The sequence below is a fragment of the Mus musculus genome, chromosome 12 (assembly GCF_000001635.26).
Source record: "Mus musculus strain C57BL/6J chromosome 12, GRCm38.p6 C57BL/6J".
In the NCBI taxonomy this organism is placed as follows: Eukaryota; Metazoa; Chordata; class Mammalia; order Rodentia; family Muridae; genus Mus; species Mus musculus.
In genome coordinates, this window is record NC_000078.6 from 36,577,387 (window position 1) to 36,598,267 (window position 20,881).

General features: G+C 37.5%; 1 protein-coding gene across 7 annotated transcripts in view; it reads left to right on the top strand.

The window, feature by feature from the left end:
- The window catches only part of Crppa (CDP-L-ribitol pyrophosphorylase A), a 308,929-nt gene that overhangs the window by 196,812 nt on the left and 91,236 nt on the right, over positions 1-20,881 (top strand). The window contains exon 10 of one of the 7 annotated variants that reach the window (NM_001364305.1): positions 5,715-6,075. The exons of the other annotated variants lie outside the window; for them this stretch is intronic. Coding sequence (NP_001351234.1) covers positions 5,715-5,735 — 21 coding nt within the window. The 3' untranslated portion in view covers positions 5,736-6,075. Of the gene's footprint in view, positions 1-5,714; positions 6,076-20,881 lie in introns of those variants that run through there. 7 annotated transcript variants of the gene reach the window in all.

Here is a 20,881-nt window from a genome sequence, read left to right on the forward strand (position 1 = left end):
TAAATTCAACTTAAATATAGCTGTGAATTATTTTATGATTTATTGATGGGGCATTGAACATTAAGGAGTGTGGGGTATGTGTATGTGTGTGTGTGTATTTGTTATCAATCTCATGTGTATTTTATGTCTATAAAAACCAGATAATCAGTTTATAGATGTGGAATCCTTAGATTAAAATCCACATGTTTTCTCTTGCGGTCTTTCCCTCACCCCTTCTTTCAGTAGATACAGGCCATTACTATATTGCTGCTTCTGGATGGAAGCACAGATAATGTCTGTTGGCTGTGGCACCTTTGACCTATGGCTTTTCCATCCATGGGTCAGTTTCTAAATGTCTTAGTTAGGGTTTCCATTACTGTGAAGAGACACCATAACCAAGGCTACACTTACAGGACAGCATTTAAGTGTGGCTGGCTTACAGGTTCAGAGGTCCAGTCCATTATCATCAAAGCATGGCAGCATTCAGGAAGACATGGAACTGTAGGAGCACAGAGTTCTACATCTTCATCGAAAGGAAGCCGGGAGCAGACTACTGTCTTCCAGCAGCTAGGAGTAGAGACTCAAGCCCATCCCCATGGTGACTCACTTCCTCTAAGGCCACTCCAACAAGGCCACACCTCCTAATAGTGCCAGTCCCAAGAGCAAACATATTCAAATCTCCATACTGAGTAACAACTCAGAGACTTATTTATTTGAAAATGCCTAGGGCTTAAGCTTGGTTTGTTCCCACTAGCTTATACCTCATTTAACACATTCATACTATTTGTCTGCCACATAGTTCTCTCTCCTCTGTTTCATATTTCAGACTTCCTCCAAGTCCTGGCGGGAAAATCTGCTCACACCTGACTATTTTCCAGAGTCCCCCACCCCCACCCCCAACTCACTCTGTGCCAGATGTGCCACCTTTTAATCTTGCCTCAGCTAATTTGCCACCAGATTTATATTGACAGGTGATGGATGCTTCCACAGAGCACACTAGACATTATCCCTATAGACACTAACCAAAAGTGGATTGTCTATAAAATTTCTCACCTGAAACATTTATTTTTATCTGAAATTTCAATTACAACACATAGCATAGTAATGTGTTCCAAGTTTTTTCCTGAGGTACTTGACATTACTGTCATAATTATCACTTGACCTTGAAACAAGTAAATGGCCATCCAAGAGGGAAGCCCTGCACATCCAGATGTGCGGGGCGCAGAAGCATGAAGCTTGCCTTTTTATTGCTACTGTCACTACTTTTGCCATGTGATGATGAGACTGTTACAAATAAAGAAGACTTAAGTTAGGACAAGGAGCCTCAGAAGTTCGTACACATTATAACACTGTAATTTTAGAATGTTGCAGAGAGCATGATTGCTAGAATGTTGGTGGCATCTCCCTAGATACATTTACCTCTGTTACTTTTTATTAATGCTAATGTTAAAAAAACAACTTTAACAAATAAGTAGTAGATATTGCTGTATGGGGGAAAGTTTAATTTGATTTTATCACAATCAACTCTTGGTATTTATTAAATTACACAACAATGCAAATTTTTACATTGATAATTATGAAAAAGAACTTTGGGTCTACCTAATATGGTTTTTATAATATTTTGCTGCAGAGATTAAAAACTTTACTTTTTTGTCTCTTTCTGATAACTCACTATTATGTTAAGAAAAAAACTGTATGTACCTTAAAAGTCTTTGTGGATTTATATACCTTCTTTGAAGAAGGTATACTTCAATAAGGTGCCTCAGGCAACAGAAGCATCAGTGGATGTGAAAATGATAAGACCCCACCCTACTGGAGAGATAACCTAGTATCTTTTTAGTACAGTGAATCTGAGTTCATGTAGAGGGTGACTACTCCTAATCTAAGTAGAGGAGAAATTGTATCCAGAGATGAGACAGGGGCATAAAGTCATTATATAACAGCTGAGGTTCTGCATATGGTTCACACACATAGTACTGTAGATGAAAGTGCTTTAGACGGTATTGAATAGGGATGCCTGCTTGGGTGATAGGAAACTCTACCTTGGGAAATTTAGGTAGAAGTAGGTATGGGAGCTGGAAGATAACCAGGCCTGTTCATTTAGGAAGTGACCATGTAGATGTCAAGACATCACAGGGAACAATGGCAGAGGCTAATACTGGGTTTAACTATGTGTGCAGTATAGAACAAAGAAACCTGAGCTAAGAATGCCTCATTTGAAATGGAGAAAAAGAACATGGTTCTGCTGTAGGAAGTCTTACTAGTGAACTAAGATCTTACATGAACTAATATTGAACATTTTAGGGTTATAAAGTGCATTTTGTTCATTAAGTTAGAATTAGTGCTGGCAATGTCTATGAGCAGCGGATATAGAGTCTTCTACTTCTTCAAAATGAAAGTAAATAGACATGTAGAATATGTCTAAAGCTCACTGGTGGTAGTTGAATTTCTAATTGGTTAGAATGTATTTGGATGTACTGGAGTCATCCTGAATATTTATGATAAATCCATACCAAAGTAATGCTAGCCCTGACAACTGCCCAAGAGACTCTTAAATCCTCAAGGCGGTTTCCTAGGCTCCTCAATGTGCTGTTTCTTTGCTCAAGATTTGACCTGGCTGCACTGAGAATGATTTCATTTCCCTCGTAGATGGTTGCTTTATGACTGAATTTTGGCCATGAGCATACATACAACTTTAACTTGGAGGCTTCTGAGACTTTTTTTTTTTTACTCTTAAGCCTATGGAAAAACCATTCTCTTCATGAGGTAAATGGAGAAAAATGGAGAAAAACCTACATTATCAATAAAATCTAATATCACAATGAAGTGGAAATTGTTGAAAAATCCATAAAAATTTTGGAGATACATATTCCAAAGAGTCATATAAAAATTCTTGCCAGGCATGATGGTGCATGCCTTTAATCCCAGCACTCGGGAGGCAGAGGCTGGCGGATTTCTGAGATCGAGGCCAGCCTGGTCTACAAAGTGAGTTCCAGGACAGCCAGGGCTATACAGAGAAACCCTGTTTCGAAAAACCAAATACCAAACAAAACAAAAAAACAACAACAACAAAAAACAAAACAAAAACAACAACGTCAACAACAACAAAAAATATCCTCACTAATATCAAGGGAAAGCAAATAAAAACTACTGTTAATATCTCCCTCCAATGTGAATGGCTGTTATCAAAAGGATAAAAGATAAGAAGCACTGGCGAGAACTCAGAGGAAAGGGAGTCTTTGTATACTCTTGGTAAGAATGTAAACTATTAGACTCTCTTAAATAGTTTGGAGTTTACTTTAAGAGCTGTCTCCTGTGAGGCTGTGCCATTGCATGCAAAATAAAGAAGTGGATGCTCACAGTCATATATTGGATGGAACACAGGGTCCCCAATGAAGGAGCTAGAGAAAGTACCCAAGGAGCTGAAGGGGTCTGCAGTCCTACAGGAGGAACAACAATATGAACTGACCAGTACCCCCAGAGCTTGTGTGTCTAGCTGCATATGTAGATGAGGATGGCCTAGTAGGTCATCAATGGGAGAAGAGGCCCTTGGTCTTGTGAAGATTTTATGCCCCAGTATAGGGGAATGCCAGGGCCAGGAAGTGAGAGTGGGTAGTTTGGGGAGCAGAGGGAGGGTATTTTTTGGAGAGGAAAACAGGAAAGGGGATAGCATTTGAAATGTAAATGATGAAAACACCTAATAAAAAACAAAACAAACAAACAAAAAAACCTGATGGAAACAGATACAAAGAGCCACAGCCAAACACTAGATGGAACTTCAGGAATCCTATGGAAAAGGGGGAGGAAGACTTGAAGGGGTCACAGAGATCAAATTACACCACAAGCAAGCCCACAGAATCAATTAACATTAGCCCAACAACTAGCAAGCATGTGTGGGACCAACCTAGATCCTCTGCTTGGACTTTCAGGTGGACTCCGAACAAAAGGGTCAGGGACTATCTCTGACTCTGCTGCCAGATTTTCAATCCCTTTCCCTTAACTGGGTTGTCTTGTCTAACCTTAGTAGGAAAAGATGTGCGTAGTCTTACTGCAACTTGTTATATCAAAGCTGGTTGATATCCATGAGAGTCCTATGTACTAATTAATCTAATAAATACAGTGCTTTATTTATTACTAAGGGAAAAAAGTTAAAAACAGAAACATCCTCTGACTTCTTAAACCTATTACTGGCTGTTTGTGTGGGAGAAATGCCTATACTTACTAGGCTCATTGTAGTGCTGTTTTCTTTAGTCTATGTGTGATCAACCTAGTGTTGACATATGAATAAGGGGATGAAGAGTACATGATATATATGGACAGTGTAATGCTATTTAGTCATAAACAGAATTCTCATTGAGAATAGCTAGAATGAATGTAGAAGATACTAAATAAAATAAATCAGGTACAGAGAGACATGAAAATATAAGTTTTAAAAAATTGAGATAATGGTAGTAGAGAATAAACTAATGGTTACCAGTGTGTGTGTGTGTGTGTGTGTGTGTGTGTGTGTGTGTGTGTGAGAGAGAGAGAGAGAGAGAGAGAGAGAGAGAGAGAGAGAGAGAGAGAGAGAGAAGACAAACATAGATTCACCTGGGCAGAGGAGGAGACAGGAAGGAAGGAAGAGGAGAGGAGGAGGAGGAAGAACAAGAAGAGCAGTGAAAGGGAAAAATTGGCCAATGGGTATAAAGCTACAGCTACAAAATTGGAATAATTTTTGTTATCCTGTTTGTATGAAGTAGTGAAAGGTGACAACAGTTAGTAATTTGTTGCTTTCAAAATGAAATAGAGGCATAGAAGATTTTATTACAAAAATGTTTGAAGTAATGATGGACATAATAATTACCCCAACTTGCTCATTACACAATATTTGTGTGTATTGAAATATTGAATTGAACTTTATAAGCTCACTGTGATGTTAATTAGAAATAAGACACAGAAAATAATAAAAATGGCGAGCTCCCTGAGAATCCTCAGTGCAAGCTGTGATGAACCTAAAGCATGGGGTAACATATGACTTCCCTATTGTATGACTAAGCCCATATGTTTTATAATTTTATTCTAGTTGAAACACAGAAACCTTACCAGAAAGAGTTTCTTCTGATGTGTATAGAACAGGGTTTAAATCCCAAGGCAGCTCCGGGTCACTGGTAAAGAAGTGGATGTTCAGCACTAAAAGTGCTGCTCAGGGTATCTTGAACTTGAAGTAGGGGCTGTGTGACAAAAGAGCAGAGTGTCTCTCACACACTGACACACACACACACACACACACACACACACACACACACACACACACACAAGAAATACTTAAGGGAATAAAGACAAACTTGGCACAAGTCACATGCTTTCTGTGAGTCTGAAAATGTTTCATTAAAAATGGGTGTGTCTAAGTAAAACCCTGAATTAGGAATTAGGGAACTGTGCCTGAGATATTATTAACCTACTTAACTTTGAAAAAAATAACTGCAGTTCCTTGGCTCTGATTTCCTTTTGTTAGTGGCTTGTTGTGGATACCTCTAAGATGCCTTATTGCCAATGTCCTTAGGGTTCTTAGGTGACTTGATCAAATAACAAAGAGATTTGGAATTTTTGCTTTGACTAATTTAAAAAAATGTTTCAGATTTTAAAACACTGTTACAAAATAGCTTTGCCCCCAATAGGTTAACTTATTGATATGCTACAGGAATTATGAGAAAATATATATTGTGATTTTTTTTTAATTGTTTTCTCTTAAACAGAACTTCTACTATGGTGGTTGACCGGCTTCCTTGACCTCTGAAATGAACTTTTTGTAGCTCATAAACCTTTCTAATAAAATGTATTTCAAGCATATTTGTTATGTTTAGCTTATCTAGGGCAAATATTTCCCATGTTTCCTGTAATAATTTTATGTAACAACCAATTAGTTGGCTAAGCATAGAAAAACCTTAAGCAACTTACATCAGCAGATGGAAACTGAATTTTTAAAACAAATGTAGAATATGGGTTAAGTATGTTTTCCTGTTATTTGTGTTTTATTTATTCAGGGATGAGGTTTACCCCCTCTACAGCAACTGAACATTAGGTTTACAGATTGAAGAATAAATATTGATTATAATCAAATTATACCAGTTCTGTTTGTGATTAGGTTTAACTAAACAGTTTGTGTGTGTGTGTGTGTGTGTGTGTGTGTGTGTGTGTGTGTGTGTGTGTGTGTATGAATTTCATATGGTTGAAATTTCAAAATCTGAAAGTTGTTTGTTGTTCACTGAACATTTAAAAGCAGTTGATATGTGTTATGTTATTTTTCCAATATTGAGAATTTAATATTTTCATGTTTTTACTTCTTAGAATAAGAATATCATTCACACACACACATATGGAAGAATCTGTGGCATTAATTTAATAATTCATGCTGTCTTATACATATGTATATCTTTTTATGTTTCTATGGAGATCAGAGGACAGTCTAGGGTATTGGACATCATATACCATCTACTTTGTTTCTCGGAGGCAGGGTCTTTCATAAGACTGAAACCCACTGGGTGTTCAGGGAGCTCCAGAGATGCGTCTGTCTCTTTTTGTCTCTCTTATATGCACCAATACATCTAGCTTTTTATGTGGGTCCTGGAGATTGAACCTAGGCCCTCATGCCTGTGAAATAAGCATTTACTGACTGAGCTATTGCCCAAGTGCCTGCTGGTTTGTTTTATTAAGGAAAGTGCTCCATATTTCTAAAGAGAATGCGCTTTTAAGTGTACCTGTTCCAACCAGATAATTTGGGCTACACTCAGTGAATGACATTGCCTCTTTGACCCTAATACCCTGCCGCCACAGTTTTTGAATGATATTTTTTACAGACATTACTATACTGTAATCTCTTTTGGAGACTAAGTGTGTTTTAAAAGTCTAATTAGGATACAGTGTTTCAGAATTTGGATGTTAAATGCTTCACCAAGGCCCATCCTTTCATATGTTCACAGTCTAATTGGAAGCCAGTGGTAGGTGTAATGATATTACAGTAGGTCATTGATATTCCATCCTTAACTACATGTACACTATCCTAAAAAGGAAAGATAACTTAAAGTAAGAGAAATATCAAGGGAAAATATTTCAGTGGCAGGTGAGGTGAGTCAGAGGTTAAGGCCACTTTCTGATCTTGCAGATAACCCAGGATCATTTCCAGGTACCCACATCTGGAGGCTCACAGCCTCCTGTAATCTAACTCCAGAGGAGTCTGACTCCCTCAGCCTTCATGAGCAACTGCATCTGTGCATACCTACACACACACACACACACACACACACACACACACACACACACACACACAAACTATATAATTTTAAAAAGAAAATGATTTTATTCAGAAGGTTAGAATTTTTATATTATATAGATGCTATGTTTGTTTCTTGAAACTGAAACAAAATGGTTTATCCCATGTTTTCCCTGTAATTCATGAAAGAATTTCTGCATAAAATGCATATGTAATATGGATAAATATTTTTCTTTGGTCTTCATATTCTACCAATTACTTTATTTTAAATTTTAAAGTGTTGCAGACATAATTACGAATCCTCAGAAGTTCCCCTAACAACTGTACTTCATATGGTTTTGGAGTCACTAGGAACCCGTTTTACCCACCCCAGATGCCACCAGACAGATCACAGAGAAGTGCTGTTCTATCCTCTCAGCATGCCCCATCCATCTGTTGCTGTCTGAGTATGTATCCTGCTTGGCTAGGAGCAATCTCTGTTACAAATGTGTTTTCCCACAGATACGACAGACCAAGAAAGACCTCATAGCTCCTCATTAAGACAGTCACTGTCCTAACCAGTTGTAGCTAAACATACTTTCATTCTCCATTCTGCTTCTAGGAACCCCAGGAAACCTTCACTGTCTTCTCTGCTATTTGTAGTTTACTATCTGTCATTGGTTCTGTTTATATTTAATCCACTGGTAGAAATGTGTGGACAGAGAGACACATGAGAATTTCCTTAGCAGTTCCAAGGTTTGGATGAAGCACCACTTTTGTAAAAGGGTCAGGAAATGCTTAAAGAGAAGCAGCTATCCACTTGATATTGTGTGTATCATGACAAAATTGAAAGTAGCTTTTGTCTATTATTGATATGTAGCTCCCTTTATTTCTTTTCATAAAGAATTATCATTAAATTGTGAGGAGAAATTTTATGGGATTGTTTAGGTTTAGTGTATCTTATTTTCATAATTAATTGCTACAGGCTTTTAAGTAATTAGCCTTTGAATTTTTGTTTGAATACTTTTGGTAAAAATATATTCATATATTCTTTCTCTGGAGAATTTACATGCATTTCCTTGATATACACACGGCTGTCCAAGTGACTATATATATTCTCTACTTACTGACCTCTGGAATCGTGATTATAACTTTTTCCAGAATTATGATTCTGTTTATTGTAAAGATTTGATCAGAACTATTCTTTCTTAAAAGGTGAATGATCCCTTTCACAGTTCTAATCTGGCTGTGGCACCCCCATGTATTTTTATAAATGTATCAATTAACTACAGGTACAAACAAACATTCTGTCCTTCTGTGCACTCTTTAAATTTTCTAATTCTAACACCAGACCAACTAGGGATGTCTTTTTTGATGCTGTAATTTGACTATTCCACAAAGGCTATGCCAGTGGTGCCAGATAATGTGTAACAAGTTGCATGAATTCTTTCAGCTTCGTGCTTCTGAGCCCAGTGCACACTGTTGTATGTATCTGCAGTTGTTCTTTTCGAGAATGCTAAGTAGCATGAACTTGGTTTTTGTTTTTGTTTTTGTTTTTGTTTTTTCGACACAGAATTTCTATGTGTAGCCCTGGCTGTCCTGGAACTCACTCTGTAGACCAGGCTGGCCTCGAACCTAGAAATCCCCCTGCCTCTGCCTCCCAAGTGCTCTGATTAAAGGTTGTGTGCCACCACCGCCTGGCTTTGTTTTTTGCTTTTGATTTTTTGTTTGTTTGGGTTTTTGTTTGTTTGTTTGTTTAAGATTTTGGTGATTGTCCTTGTTAGTTTTATCAAGTTGACACAAACCAGAGTCACTTAGAGAGAGAGAGAGAGAGAGAGAGAGAGAGAGCTTCAGCTGCCTCCCTTTGATTGCCCTGCGGGGCATTGTCTTGATTGGATAGGGAATATCCAATATCTGAGGGAATAGTCAGGGATGTTTATCAAAACAAACTGAAGAGGCCACTGATCAGTTTTGCCATGTGGTCTCTGTTTCAGTTGCTGCCCCCAAGTTTCTGCCTTAAGTTCCTGCCCAACCTCCCTAGACAATGGAATATGTAAGCTGAAATATACCATTTCATTTCCAAGTTGGTTTTTCTTGGACAATGTTTTATCACAGAAACCAAAAACAAAGGGGAAGAATGAAGGAAAAAAAAGAAAAGGAAAAGTTGGTGTCACCTGAGGATCAATGCAATGTTGTTCTCTGATCTCTACAAGTACAAGTATGTGTGTGCACACTTTTGCACATGCATACACATAAACATTACAAGCATGTATTCACTCATATGTGCATACATATGTAAGGATTTTGATGATTATAAATGTTGCTGTTATAAATTCAGGTTTGTACATATGTTTTTCCAAAATTCTTAAATTATTTTATTTATTAACATTCCAGTCTCCCACAGTCCCTCATCCCACTCCTCCTTCCTTTCGTCTCCAAGAGGGTGCCCCCCAGGCCTCTCTCCTCCCTGGGGCTGCAAGTCTATCCAGGATTAGGTGCATCTCCACCAAGGCCATATTTTATTTGAACAATTCTCATTTAACTAGAATAAATATACGTTTGATTGCTAAGATGTATATAAAATGCAGATTTAATTTTATAAAAATACTTCTCTTTTTCTCCATGTAACTCTAGAATTTCATATGCTGCAGGGAATGTCAAACTTTCTATCCTCTCCCCTGCATTTGGCTTTGTCTGTTTGGTGGTGTTTTTAACATTAAAGTAGGGCTGTACTGGTACTTAATGTGATTTTAATTTACATATCTCTAATGTCTAAGTATGCTGATCCTCTCAGGTATCATTCTTATTTGATTTCTTTATTGAATCTTATGTCTATTTTCAGCAAAAAAATTTTTGGTTTATTAGACATTTTCTTTATTTACATTTCAAATTTTATCCCCTTTCCTCATTTCCCCTCCAAACCCCCCATCACACACCCCCACCTGCTCACCAATCCACGTACTCCATCTTCCCTGTCCTGGAATTCCCCTACAGTGGGTCACTGGGGAGCCTTCACAAGGCCAAGGACCTTTCCTCTCATTGATGTCCCACAAGTCTATCCTCTGCTACATATGCAGCTGAAGGCTTGGATCTCTCCTTCTGTACTCTTTGGTGGTTAAGTCCCTGGAAGCTCTGGGGGTACTGATGAGTTCATATTGTTCCTCCTATGGGGCTGAAAACCCATTCCGCTCCTTGGGTACTTTTTCTAGCTCCTCCATTAGAGACCCAGGGCTCAGTCCAATGGATCTCTGTGAGCATCCCCTTCTGTACTTGTCAGGTATTGGCAGAGCCTCTCCAGAGACAGCTATATTAGGCTCCTGTCAGCAAGCCCTTGTTGGCATCCACAATACTGTCTGGGTTTGGTAACTGTATATGGTATGGATCCCCAGGTAGGACAGTCACTGGATAGCCTTTCCTTCAGTTTCTGCTCCAAACATTTTCTCTGTATCTCATCTTATGGGTATTTTGACCCCCCCCCCCTTCTCAGAAGGACTGAGTATCCATACTTTATTCGTTTTGAGCTTTATGTGCTCTATGAATTGTGTGTTGTGCTCTATGAATTGTGTGTTGAATATTCCGAACTTCTGGGACAATAACCACTTATCAGTGAGTGTAAATCATGAGTGGGTTTTTTTTTTTTTTTTTTTTTTTTTTTTGTGATTGGGTTACTCAGGATGATATTTTCCAGTTCCATCCATTTGCCTAAGAATTTCATGAATTCAATGATTTTAAGAGCTGAGTAATACTCCATTGTATAAATGTACCACATTCTCTGTATCCATTCCTCTGTTGAAGGACATCTGGGTTCTTTCCAGCTTCTGGCTATTATAAATAAGGCTGCTATGAGTGGAGCATGTGTCCTTATTTCATGTTGGAGCATCTTGTGGGTATATATGCCCAGGAGTGGTATAGCTGGGTCCTCAGGTAGTACTATGTCCAATTTTTCCTAGGAACCACCAAACTGATTTCCAGAGTGGTTGTACAAGCTTGCAATCCTACCAGCAATGGAGGAGTATTCCTGTTTCTCCACATCCTTGCCAGCATCTGCTGTCACCTGAGTTTTTAATCTTAGCCATTCTGCCTGGTGTGAGGTGGAATCTCAAGGATGTTTTGATTTGCATTTCCCTGATGACTAAGGATGTTGAACATTTCTTTTGGTGCTTCCAGCCATTCGGTATTCTTCAGTTGATAATTCTTTGTTTAGCTCTGTACCCCATTTTTAATAGGGTTATTTCGTTTTCTGGAGTCTAACTTCTTGAGTTCTTTGTATATATTTGATATTAGCCCTCTATCAGATTTAGGGTTGGTAATGATCTTTTCCCAATTTTTTGGTTTTCTTATTGACAGTGTCCTTTGCCTTACAGAAGCTTTGAAATTTTATGAGGTCCCATTTGTCAATTCTTTATCTTAGAGCATAAGCAACTGGTATTCATGTGCTCAAGGCTCTTCCCCACTTTCTTTTCTATTAGTTTCAGTGTACCTGTTTTTATGTTGAGGTCCTTGATCCATTTTGACTTGAGCTCTATACACGGAGATAAGAATTGATCAACTTGCATACTTCTACATGCTAACTGCCAGTTGAAACAGCACCACTTGTTGAAAATGCTATCTTTTTTTCCACTGGATGGTTTTAGCTCAAAATGGTTTTGTCAAAATCAAGTGAAGATAGGTGTGTGGGTTCATTTCTGGGTCTTCAATTCTATTTCATTGATCTACATGCCTGTCACTGTACCAGAACCATTCAGTTTTTATTCTGTACTACAGCTTGAAGTCAGGGATGATGATTCCCCCAAAATTTCTTCTATTATTGAGAATAGTTTTCACTATCCTGGGTTTTTTGTTATTCAAGATGAATTTGGAAATTGTTCTTTCTAACTCTAGGATGACTTATTTGGAATTTTGATGGGGGTTGTATTGAATCTGTAGATTGCTTTTGGGAAGATGGCCATTTTTACTATATTAATCCTACCAATCCATGAGCATGGGAGAACTTTCCATCTTCTGAGATCTTCGTCAATTACTTTCTTCAGAGACTTGAAGTACTTATCATACAGATCTTTCACTTCCTTAGTTAGAGTCACACCAAGGTATTTTATATTATTTGTGACTATTGTGAAGGGTGTTGTTTCTCTAATTTCTTTCTCAGCCTGTTTATCCTTTGTGTAAAGAAAGGCCACTGATTTGTTTGAGTTAATTTTATATCCTGCTACTTCACTGAAGCTGTTTATCAGGTTTAGGAGTTCTCTGGTAGAATTTTTAGGGTCACTTATATATACTATCATATTGTCTGCAAATAGCGATATTTTGACTTCTTCCTTTCCAATTTGTATCCCTTTGACGTCCTTTTGTTGTCTGATTGCTCTGGCTAGGACTTTGATATTTCAATAGGACTCCCTATATTGAACAGGTAGGGAGAGAGTGGACAGCCTTGTATAGTCCTTGATTTGAGTGTGATTGTTTCAGGTTTCTCTCCATTTACTTTTATGCTGGCTACCAATTTGCTGTATATTGTGTTTAATGTGTTTAGGTATGGGCCTTGATTTCCTGATCTTTCCAAGAATTTTATCATGACTTGGACTTTGTCAAATGCTTTCTCAGCATCTAATGAAATAATCATGTTTTTTCCCCTTTGAGTTTGTTTACATAGTGCATTACATTGATGGATTTCCATATATGGAACCATCCCTTCATCCCTCAGATGAAACCTACTTGATCAGGATGGATGATCCTTTTGATGTGATCTTGGATTCAGTTTGTGAGAATTTTATTCAGTACTTTTGCATCGATATTCATAAGGAAAATTGGTCTGAAGTCCTCTTTCTTTGTTGGGTCTTCCTGTGGTTTCGGTATCAGAGTAACTATAGCTTCATAGAACAAATTGGGTAGTATTCATTCTGTTTCTATTTTGTGGAATAATTTGAAGAGTATTGGTATTAGGTTTTCTTTGAAGGTCTGATAGAACTCTGCATGAAACCCATCTGGTTCTGGGCTTTGTATGGTTCAGAAACTATTAATGACTGCTTCTATTTCTTTAGGGGTTGTGTGACTGTTTATAACATTAATCTGATACTGATTTAATTTGGTATCTGATATCTGTCTAAAAAATTGTCGATTTCATCCAGGTTTTCCAGTTTTGTTGAGTATAGCCTTTTGTAGTAGGATTTGATGATTTTTTTTTTTTTTTGGATTTCCTCAGTTTCTGTCTTTATGTCTCCATTTTCATTTCTGATATTGTTAATTTGGATACTGTTTCTGTGTCCTCTGGCTAGTCTGGCTAAGGATTTATTTATCTTGTGATTTTCTCAAACAAACTGCTCCTGACTTGTTTGATTCTTTGTATAGTTCTGTTTGTTTCTACATGGTTGATTTCAGCCCTGAGTTTGCTTAGTTCCTGCCTTCTACTCCTCTTGGCTCTATTTGTTTCTTTTTGTTCTAGAACTTTCAGATGTACTGTCAAGCTACTAGTGTATGTTCTCTCCAGTTTCTTTTTGAAGGCACTCAGAGCTAAGAGTTTTCCTCTTAGCACTGCTTTCATTGTGTCCCATAAGTTTGGTATGTTGTGGCTTCATTTTCATTAAATTCGAAAGAGTATTTTCTTTTTTATTTCTTTCTTGACAAAGTTGTCATTGGGTAGAGTGTTCTTCAGCTTCCACGTATATGTGGGCTTTCAATTAATTATGTTGTTATTGAAGAGCAGCCTTCATCTGTAGTGATCGAATAGGATACATGGGGTTATTTCAATCTTCTTGTATCTGTTGAGGTCTGTTTTGTGACCAATTATATGGTCAATTTTGAAGAAGGTATCATGAGGTGCTGAGAAGAAGGTATATTCTTTTGTTTTAGAATAAAATGTTCTATAGATATCTGTTAAATCCATTTGGTTCATAACTTCTGTTAGTTCTACTGTGTCTCTGTTTAGTTTCTGTTTCCATGATCTATCCATTGATGAGACTGGGGTGTTGAAGTCTCCCACTCTTATTGTGTGAGTTGCAATGTGTGTTTTGAGCTTTAGCCAAGTTTCTTCTATGAATGTAGATGCCCTTCATTTGGAGCATAGAAGTTCAAAATTGAGAGTTCATCATCATAGATTTTACCTTTGATGAGTTTGAAGTGTCACTTCTTATCTTTTCTGATAACTTTAAATTGAAAGTTGATTTTATTCAATATTAGAATGGCTACTCCACTTGTTTCTTGGGACCATTTGCTTGGAAAATTGTTTTCCAGCCTTTTACTTTAAGGTAGTGTCTGTCTTTGACAGTGATGTGTGTTTTTGGTATGCAGCAAAATTCTGGTTCCTGTTTTTGTATCCTGTGTGATAGTCTTTGTGTTTTTATTGGGGAATGGATTTCTTTGATGTTAAGAAATATTAAGGAACCATGACTGTTGCTTCCTGATATATTTTTTTTTATTTTAGAAGTGGAATGATGTTTGTGTGGCTATCTTCTTTGTTTGTTGAAAGATTACTTTCTTGCTTTTTCTAAGGTATAGTTTCCCTCCTTGTTTTTACTGGTCCTTTAAGTTGGGAATCATCACTTTCTTCTATACCTATTATCCTTAAATTTGTTCTTCTCATTGTGTCCTAGATTTCCTGGGTGCTTTGGTCATGAACTTTTTGCATTTTCCATTTTCTTTGACTGTTGTGTGAATATTTTCTATGGTATCTTCTGCATCTAAGATTCTGTCTTCTATCTCTTGTATTCTTTCCTAGGTTTTCTATCTCAAGATTTGTCTCCCTTTGTGATTCCTTTATTGTTTCTACTTCTGTTTTTAGATCCTGGATGGTTTTGTTCAATTCCTTCACCTGTTTGTTTGTGTTTTCCTGTAATTCTTTAAGGGATTTTTGTGTTTCCTCTTTAAGGTCTTCTACATGTTTTCCTGTGTTCTCCTGTATTTCTTTAAATGAGTTATTTATGTCCTTCTTAGAGTCCTCTATCAGCACCATGAGATGAGATTTGTAAACCAACGTCTTGCTTTTCTGGTGTGTTGCAATATCCAGGATTTGCTGTTGTGGAAGAATTCGGTTCTGATGATGCCATACTGTAGCCTTGGTTTCTGGTGGTAAGGTTTCTATACTTGCCTTTCGCCATTTGGTTATCTCTGGTGTTAGTTGGTCTTGCTGTCTCTGGCTTGTTCTTCCTGTGGGACATAAGCTTGTGTCAGCACTCCTGGGAGACCAGCTCTCCCCTGGAAGGACCCGTTCACAAAAGGGTGTGGAACAGCTCCAGCTCCTGGGTGCAGTTGGAGGCTGGAAGAACCCTTTCCCAGCTGTTCCACTGTTCCTGAGGCCTGTGCATTCTTGGCTGGTTCCACCTTACACAGTCACTAGAGAGACAATGGCAATCTCACGTCTGTGTCTGGGATTCAGAGCACTCCCTGGAGATGAGCTCTCCCCTGGCAGGACCAGTGCACAGAGGGCTCTTCTGGGTGCAGATGGAGGGCAGAAAGATCCTGTCCCCTCTTAGGAGATTTTTATTAGTGTTTTAAGAGGTTTTTTTTTTTCAACTCCTATCAGTCATTTGTGTAATTTTTAAAAATTTTCCCTGTTTTTAATATATGTTTCTGTTCTTGTAGGGGATTTTTTTGGGGGAGGGGTAAAGTCATCATTTTTTATAAAATATCCATGAGGAGCTGGTTCTAGGAATATCATGGATATGATGCTCCCTGTGTGCTCATGTTTCTTATGTAAGATGGTGTGGTATTTGTGCAAAACTAAAGTCCTTTCTCTGGGGTCCCTGGAGTATACAGTACACTTTCTGCATGGACAGTTACTGGACCATATTGTTTTGGGAGCAAGCAATACGACCGTAAGAGAGCTGCTGTGCTGTCCAACACTGATGCAGATGTTCTTATGTTGTCCATTTGCCATGGGACCTGTGAGAGAGAACATGCATGTATAGACAGTTGATTGTACATTTGCTGTTTGCTTGGTAGAACCTACTATTGGCATCTTCTCTGGCATCCTTTCTTAACCAAACTTAAAATTTTCATAAGCAGTTTTGTTTTGTTTACACTTGGGTTTATAGTCCTTTTTGAATAATTTTTAATGTAAAATATAGGGACAGGTTTATCTTTATGAACAAATACCAAATTCTTCCACTGTATATTGAAAAGACTGTCTTTTCTCAGTGGGGCTCTTTTAGAATAGTGACTGATTATATTTCTGTGTGTGATTTTGAGTTCCTCCTGGCCCGTGAGCTGTGTTCTTCTCTTTTCCCATCTTTTGCTATCTTGAATATGTAGATATTTAATATCTTAATATTTGTTAGTAAGAATTTAATTTAGAAACCTTCATGATAGCACTGGCTTTGGACTTGTGTGTAATTCTATTATAGAATAAACATGTATGTTTTCAGATATTTGATACTTGTTTTATAGCATACAGTACTGTTATTACATGGGAAAACATCTGTTTGACTGTTGTCATGGTGACTATTGATGTTGGTTAAGTGTGATTTCTTTTTTCTTTCAGAGCATCATATAAATGGTGATTGTGCCTTAATGTTTCATGAATTTGTTAATATATATTTTTTAATTTCTATGTGTTTGTATAAGATTTTCTACCTTCATTCAGTTCTATCAGCTTTCCCTTGAAGCATATCAGATTGACCTGTGACTAGGTCATAGGATAGAACAGTAAAGTCTGGGTCAGGTGATGTCTTACTCTGTGGCATCTTCATTATCCCCAAAATCGCTTCTACTAGTCTAGTACTTCTATTTTGGACGCATGTGGGTATGTTTCCTACATTGTGCTTTCTCACTTTCGCAGTGGCTATTATGATTCCAGCACACTCCGGGAAGACACACTTGCCCAGAACATTAAATGTGTTAAAGATTCTGCTTTCAAATATCTGAGCTCTTTAGCCAAAAGAATTCCTACTCCTCTTAATTTATCGAGTGACTCTCACATCATCTTTCTGAATGCTGTCCATTTTCCATTATTACTGAGCAAGGCAAAATTGGTTGCAATGTCTATGTTGAGGACGTTTTTTTCTGTTTCTTTTTTGGGGATTTTTAAATAATAACAATAGCCATATACAGGAAGTGGTATCTTATTTGGTAATGACTTGTATTTTCTTAATTAATACTTGATGTGAAAATATTTTCATATGATTATTGACCATTTAAAAAGTATGTGGGGTTTTTTTTGTTTGTTTGTTTGTTTGTTTGTTTGTTTTTGGCCCAGTCAAATGCTTATGAAGCTCAACACTGTCTAGCTTCTGAAGTCTGAAGAGATCAGTCATGCTCAGGGTATTGTGTTCTTTTTTCATTGTTCAATTGCATTATCTTTCTTTCTGTGAGTATCTATCACTTCTAGCCATATTTATCATGAAACCTGATTATTTCTACCAGAATGTCTTTGATAATGCTACCATCCTGACCAAAACAGCATGCTTTCTATTCCCTTTTCCTTTTCCAGTTTTGAGATCTCTCTCTCTCTCTCTCTCTCTCTCTCTCTCTCTCTCTCTCTCTCTCTGTGTGTGTGTGTGTGTGTGTGTGCACATGTGTGTGCACATGTGTGTGTGCACATGTGTGTGTGCACATGTGTGTGTGTGCACATGTGAGTGTATGTGTGTGTTAAATATTTGTCTACTTACCCTGGACATTTAGAATACTATAAATGTGTTAATACTGTTAAAACTGCATGAATACTACCAACTTGCTTCATTTCCACTCGTAATCCACACAGTTATTTGTTTCACACTGCAAGTTGTAATCTGCTGAGGAATGTGTATCAGTTTAGTTTTCTTTTGTTAACTCATTTTCACATTTCACTTCATTCATTCATTCACTCCTTCATTCAGTGTGTATTTGTGTGGTGTATGGTGCATATGTATATATGGTGTGCATGTAGAGGTCAAGGGACAATTTGGGGTGTCTGCTCAGGCCCTTCCAGCCTGTGGGCACTGGATATTGAACTCCAGTTATCAGGCTTGTAGGCAAATGAAGTGCCTTTACATGGTGAGACATACTACCAGCTGCCTTTTAGTTTACTTAAGCCACTTCCATACTATGCCACTATATATGTCTTAGTATATGTCTCAAAAGGACATATCTGGGATCTGGGCAGTGGGCTACGTGACACCATGTGCAAGTAATTCATGGTATTAATTGAAAGCTGAATTTTTCACCATTGTACTTTAACATTGATCATAGATTCAAACACAGATTTAAGATTCATTTTATCCTACTGTAGTATTTTTTGTGATTTCTTCTGTAAACTCTGGCTCTGAGGGGCTTTTTACATGAATTTATGTCACTTCCAAACAAACAACTGGTGATTGGTAGTACTGATGAATAGTGCATAAAGAAAGATTATAAAAAGTAGCCATATGAAGGTTTGAAGGTTTTATATTTTGTAAAACAAATAATGATTTTTCTGTTGGGTAAGTCTACATGGAATTGTTGCATTGTGTATTTTTAGAAAAACAGGCTGCCTTAATTACTGAGCTCATTTTCCAGTAACAAGGATAATGGACAGTGGTAGTATTACCTGTATCAAAAATTTTCTGCTTTCTACTTAATTTTGGATTTCTATTGTCTTAATACAAGGAGGCTCTCAGTGTCTAGACTTCTTTGAAGATGTAATACAGATCCTATTATCTACAGAATCCATGTAGGCTACAACTTATTCTTCTGATGAGTCTTTGTAAAATAAAAGAATGAAAGATTGAGGGATCAATCAGTCCTATAATAAGTTATAACTGTATGAACATTCACACTGTATTATATTTTTACTGAAAGTGAGATTTAGGATGATGCATGTTCTTGGAATAGATAGATGTTCTTTACTTCTGAAGACCATTTTACTCAAAATAAATAAGGTACATTTAAATGTAAGTAAGAGATGAAAAACTATAATTAAAGATCTAGCTGTTTTATGTTTTTGAGAGACCTTTCTATATAACCCTGACTTTCTTGGTGGCATGTACCCTAGCCTGACCCCAAGCTTAAAGTCTTCCTGGTTCCCCTTTCATGCCTGGGGAGGCCGACGTTTATCACCGTAATCAGTTGCCATGATTACTTTTAATCCACTATCAGAATTTTGCTTATTTTCAACTGACATACTGCGGAGAAACTGTGATCTGTGTGTACATTTTAAGGCTGTTCAATTTAAGACTCACAAAGAGCAGACTTTCAGCTTTGCTACTTCTCTGACCCGGCTTCATGAAGATTCTCAAGCTTCTGAACTTTGTTAAGCCCTCGCCTCTGAGAACCATTTTCACTGGTTTTCAAGGACTCCCTAAAAATGCAGGGCATTTCCACTGAGCCACATGAACACAGAGCTGTGAAAATGTTCCAGATGTTACTTGAAAAACAGCAACAAAGTTGTCTCCTATTCTCTCAGTTGGAGACCTGTGGTATATCATCTAATTGGTTAAAGAATGTGTGGAAGTGTTTACACTTTAGTTGTTTTATCCCCCAAAGAGTTGAGTGGAAATTATAGATTATTTTGATACTAATTTGAGCTTTTTACTGAATAATTCAAGGGATACTTTGAAGCTCTGCTTGGAATTTATTAAATATTTCATCCAAATAACTTAAAATCTATTGACTTTTCAAAGAAATTCCATAACAATCCATTTCATAGATTTCAAAAACGATGAAATTCTGCCATTTAAGTGGGTTATGATTGATTGGATATTTCCCATTTAAAAAAAACACACACACAGCATACACATATACTATATATATATATATATATATATACATAAAACATTATTCACTTTTATAATTTTATGACTCCTAAAGCCTCAGTGTTTCTAACTATGTAGAACATTTTTCTTCTGATTATGAGTAAAGAATGATGCATTTCTTTGAATTTTAATTGCTAGTGGAGTTTTTAAAACTCACATTGATAGAGATCATCAAGACTGCTGTTGGCTTGCTGTAACTGAGGTGGTAGTTGCCCCCTTCATTTGCTCACATTGCCTCTGTCCATGCTCCAGGACAAGACTCCAGGAGGTATGCAGAGGTCATATGGGCCACACACCCAAAATATTATCTGCCCTTTACAGAAACAAATTTATTGACACCACCTCATTTCATGACAGGAAACATACCAAGTCTTGACCCAAGAACAGCTGGATTCTTTTCTCACTGTAGTGGGCAGTTGTTTCAATGGCGTGCTGTAATCAGTGTTTAGGAATAGAAGCAGCTGGGATTTTTTACTGAGCTTTCCAGCTCAGTATAGTATAGTATACTGTATAGTGTCTTGTAGGCTATGGCTATTGACAATTAAACTATCCCATGCAGTAACATGGAAGATCATTGTTAATGTTGCATTAATATTGTGTCAACTTGACACAAACTGGAGTCATCTTGGCAGAGGTGCCTCAGTTGAGAAAATGTCTCCATCAGATGGTCAGCCTGGAAGCAAGTCTTTAGTCCATATTCTTGATTAATGGCTGATAAGGCTAGGCTGGGGAGGTTGTCCTGGATGTCTACGAATGCAAACTGAGCAGGCCAAAGAATGCTGCAAAGTAAGCAGCATTCCTTCATGGCTTTTGCTTCAGCTGCTGCTTCTAGTCCTTGCCTGACTTGGTCAGGGATAGAGGGTGACCTGAGAGTTGAAAGCTGAAACAAATCCTCTCTTCAGCAGCTTGCTTTTGTTTGTGGTATTTTGTCACAGCAGTGGAAAGTCTCATTACTGCAGTAGCTTACTGAATCAGTCTG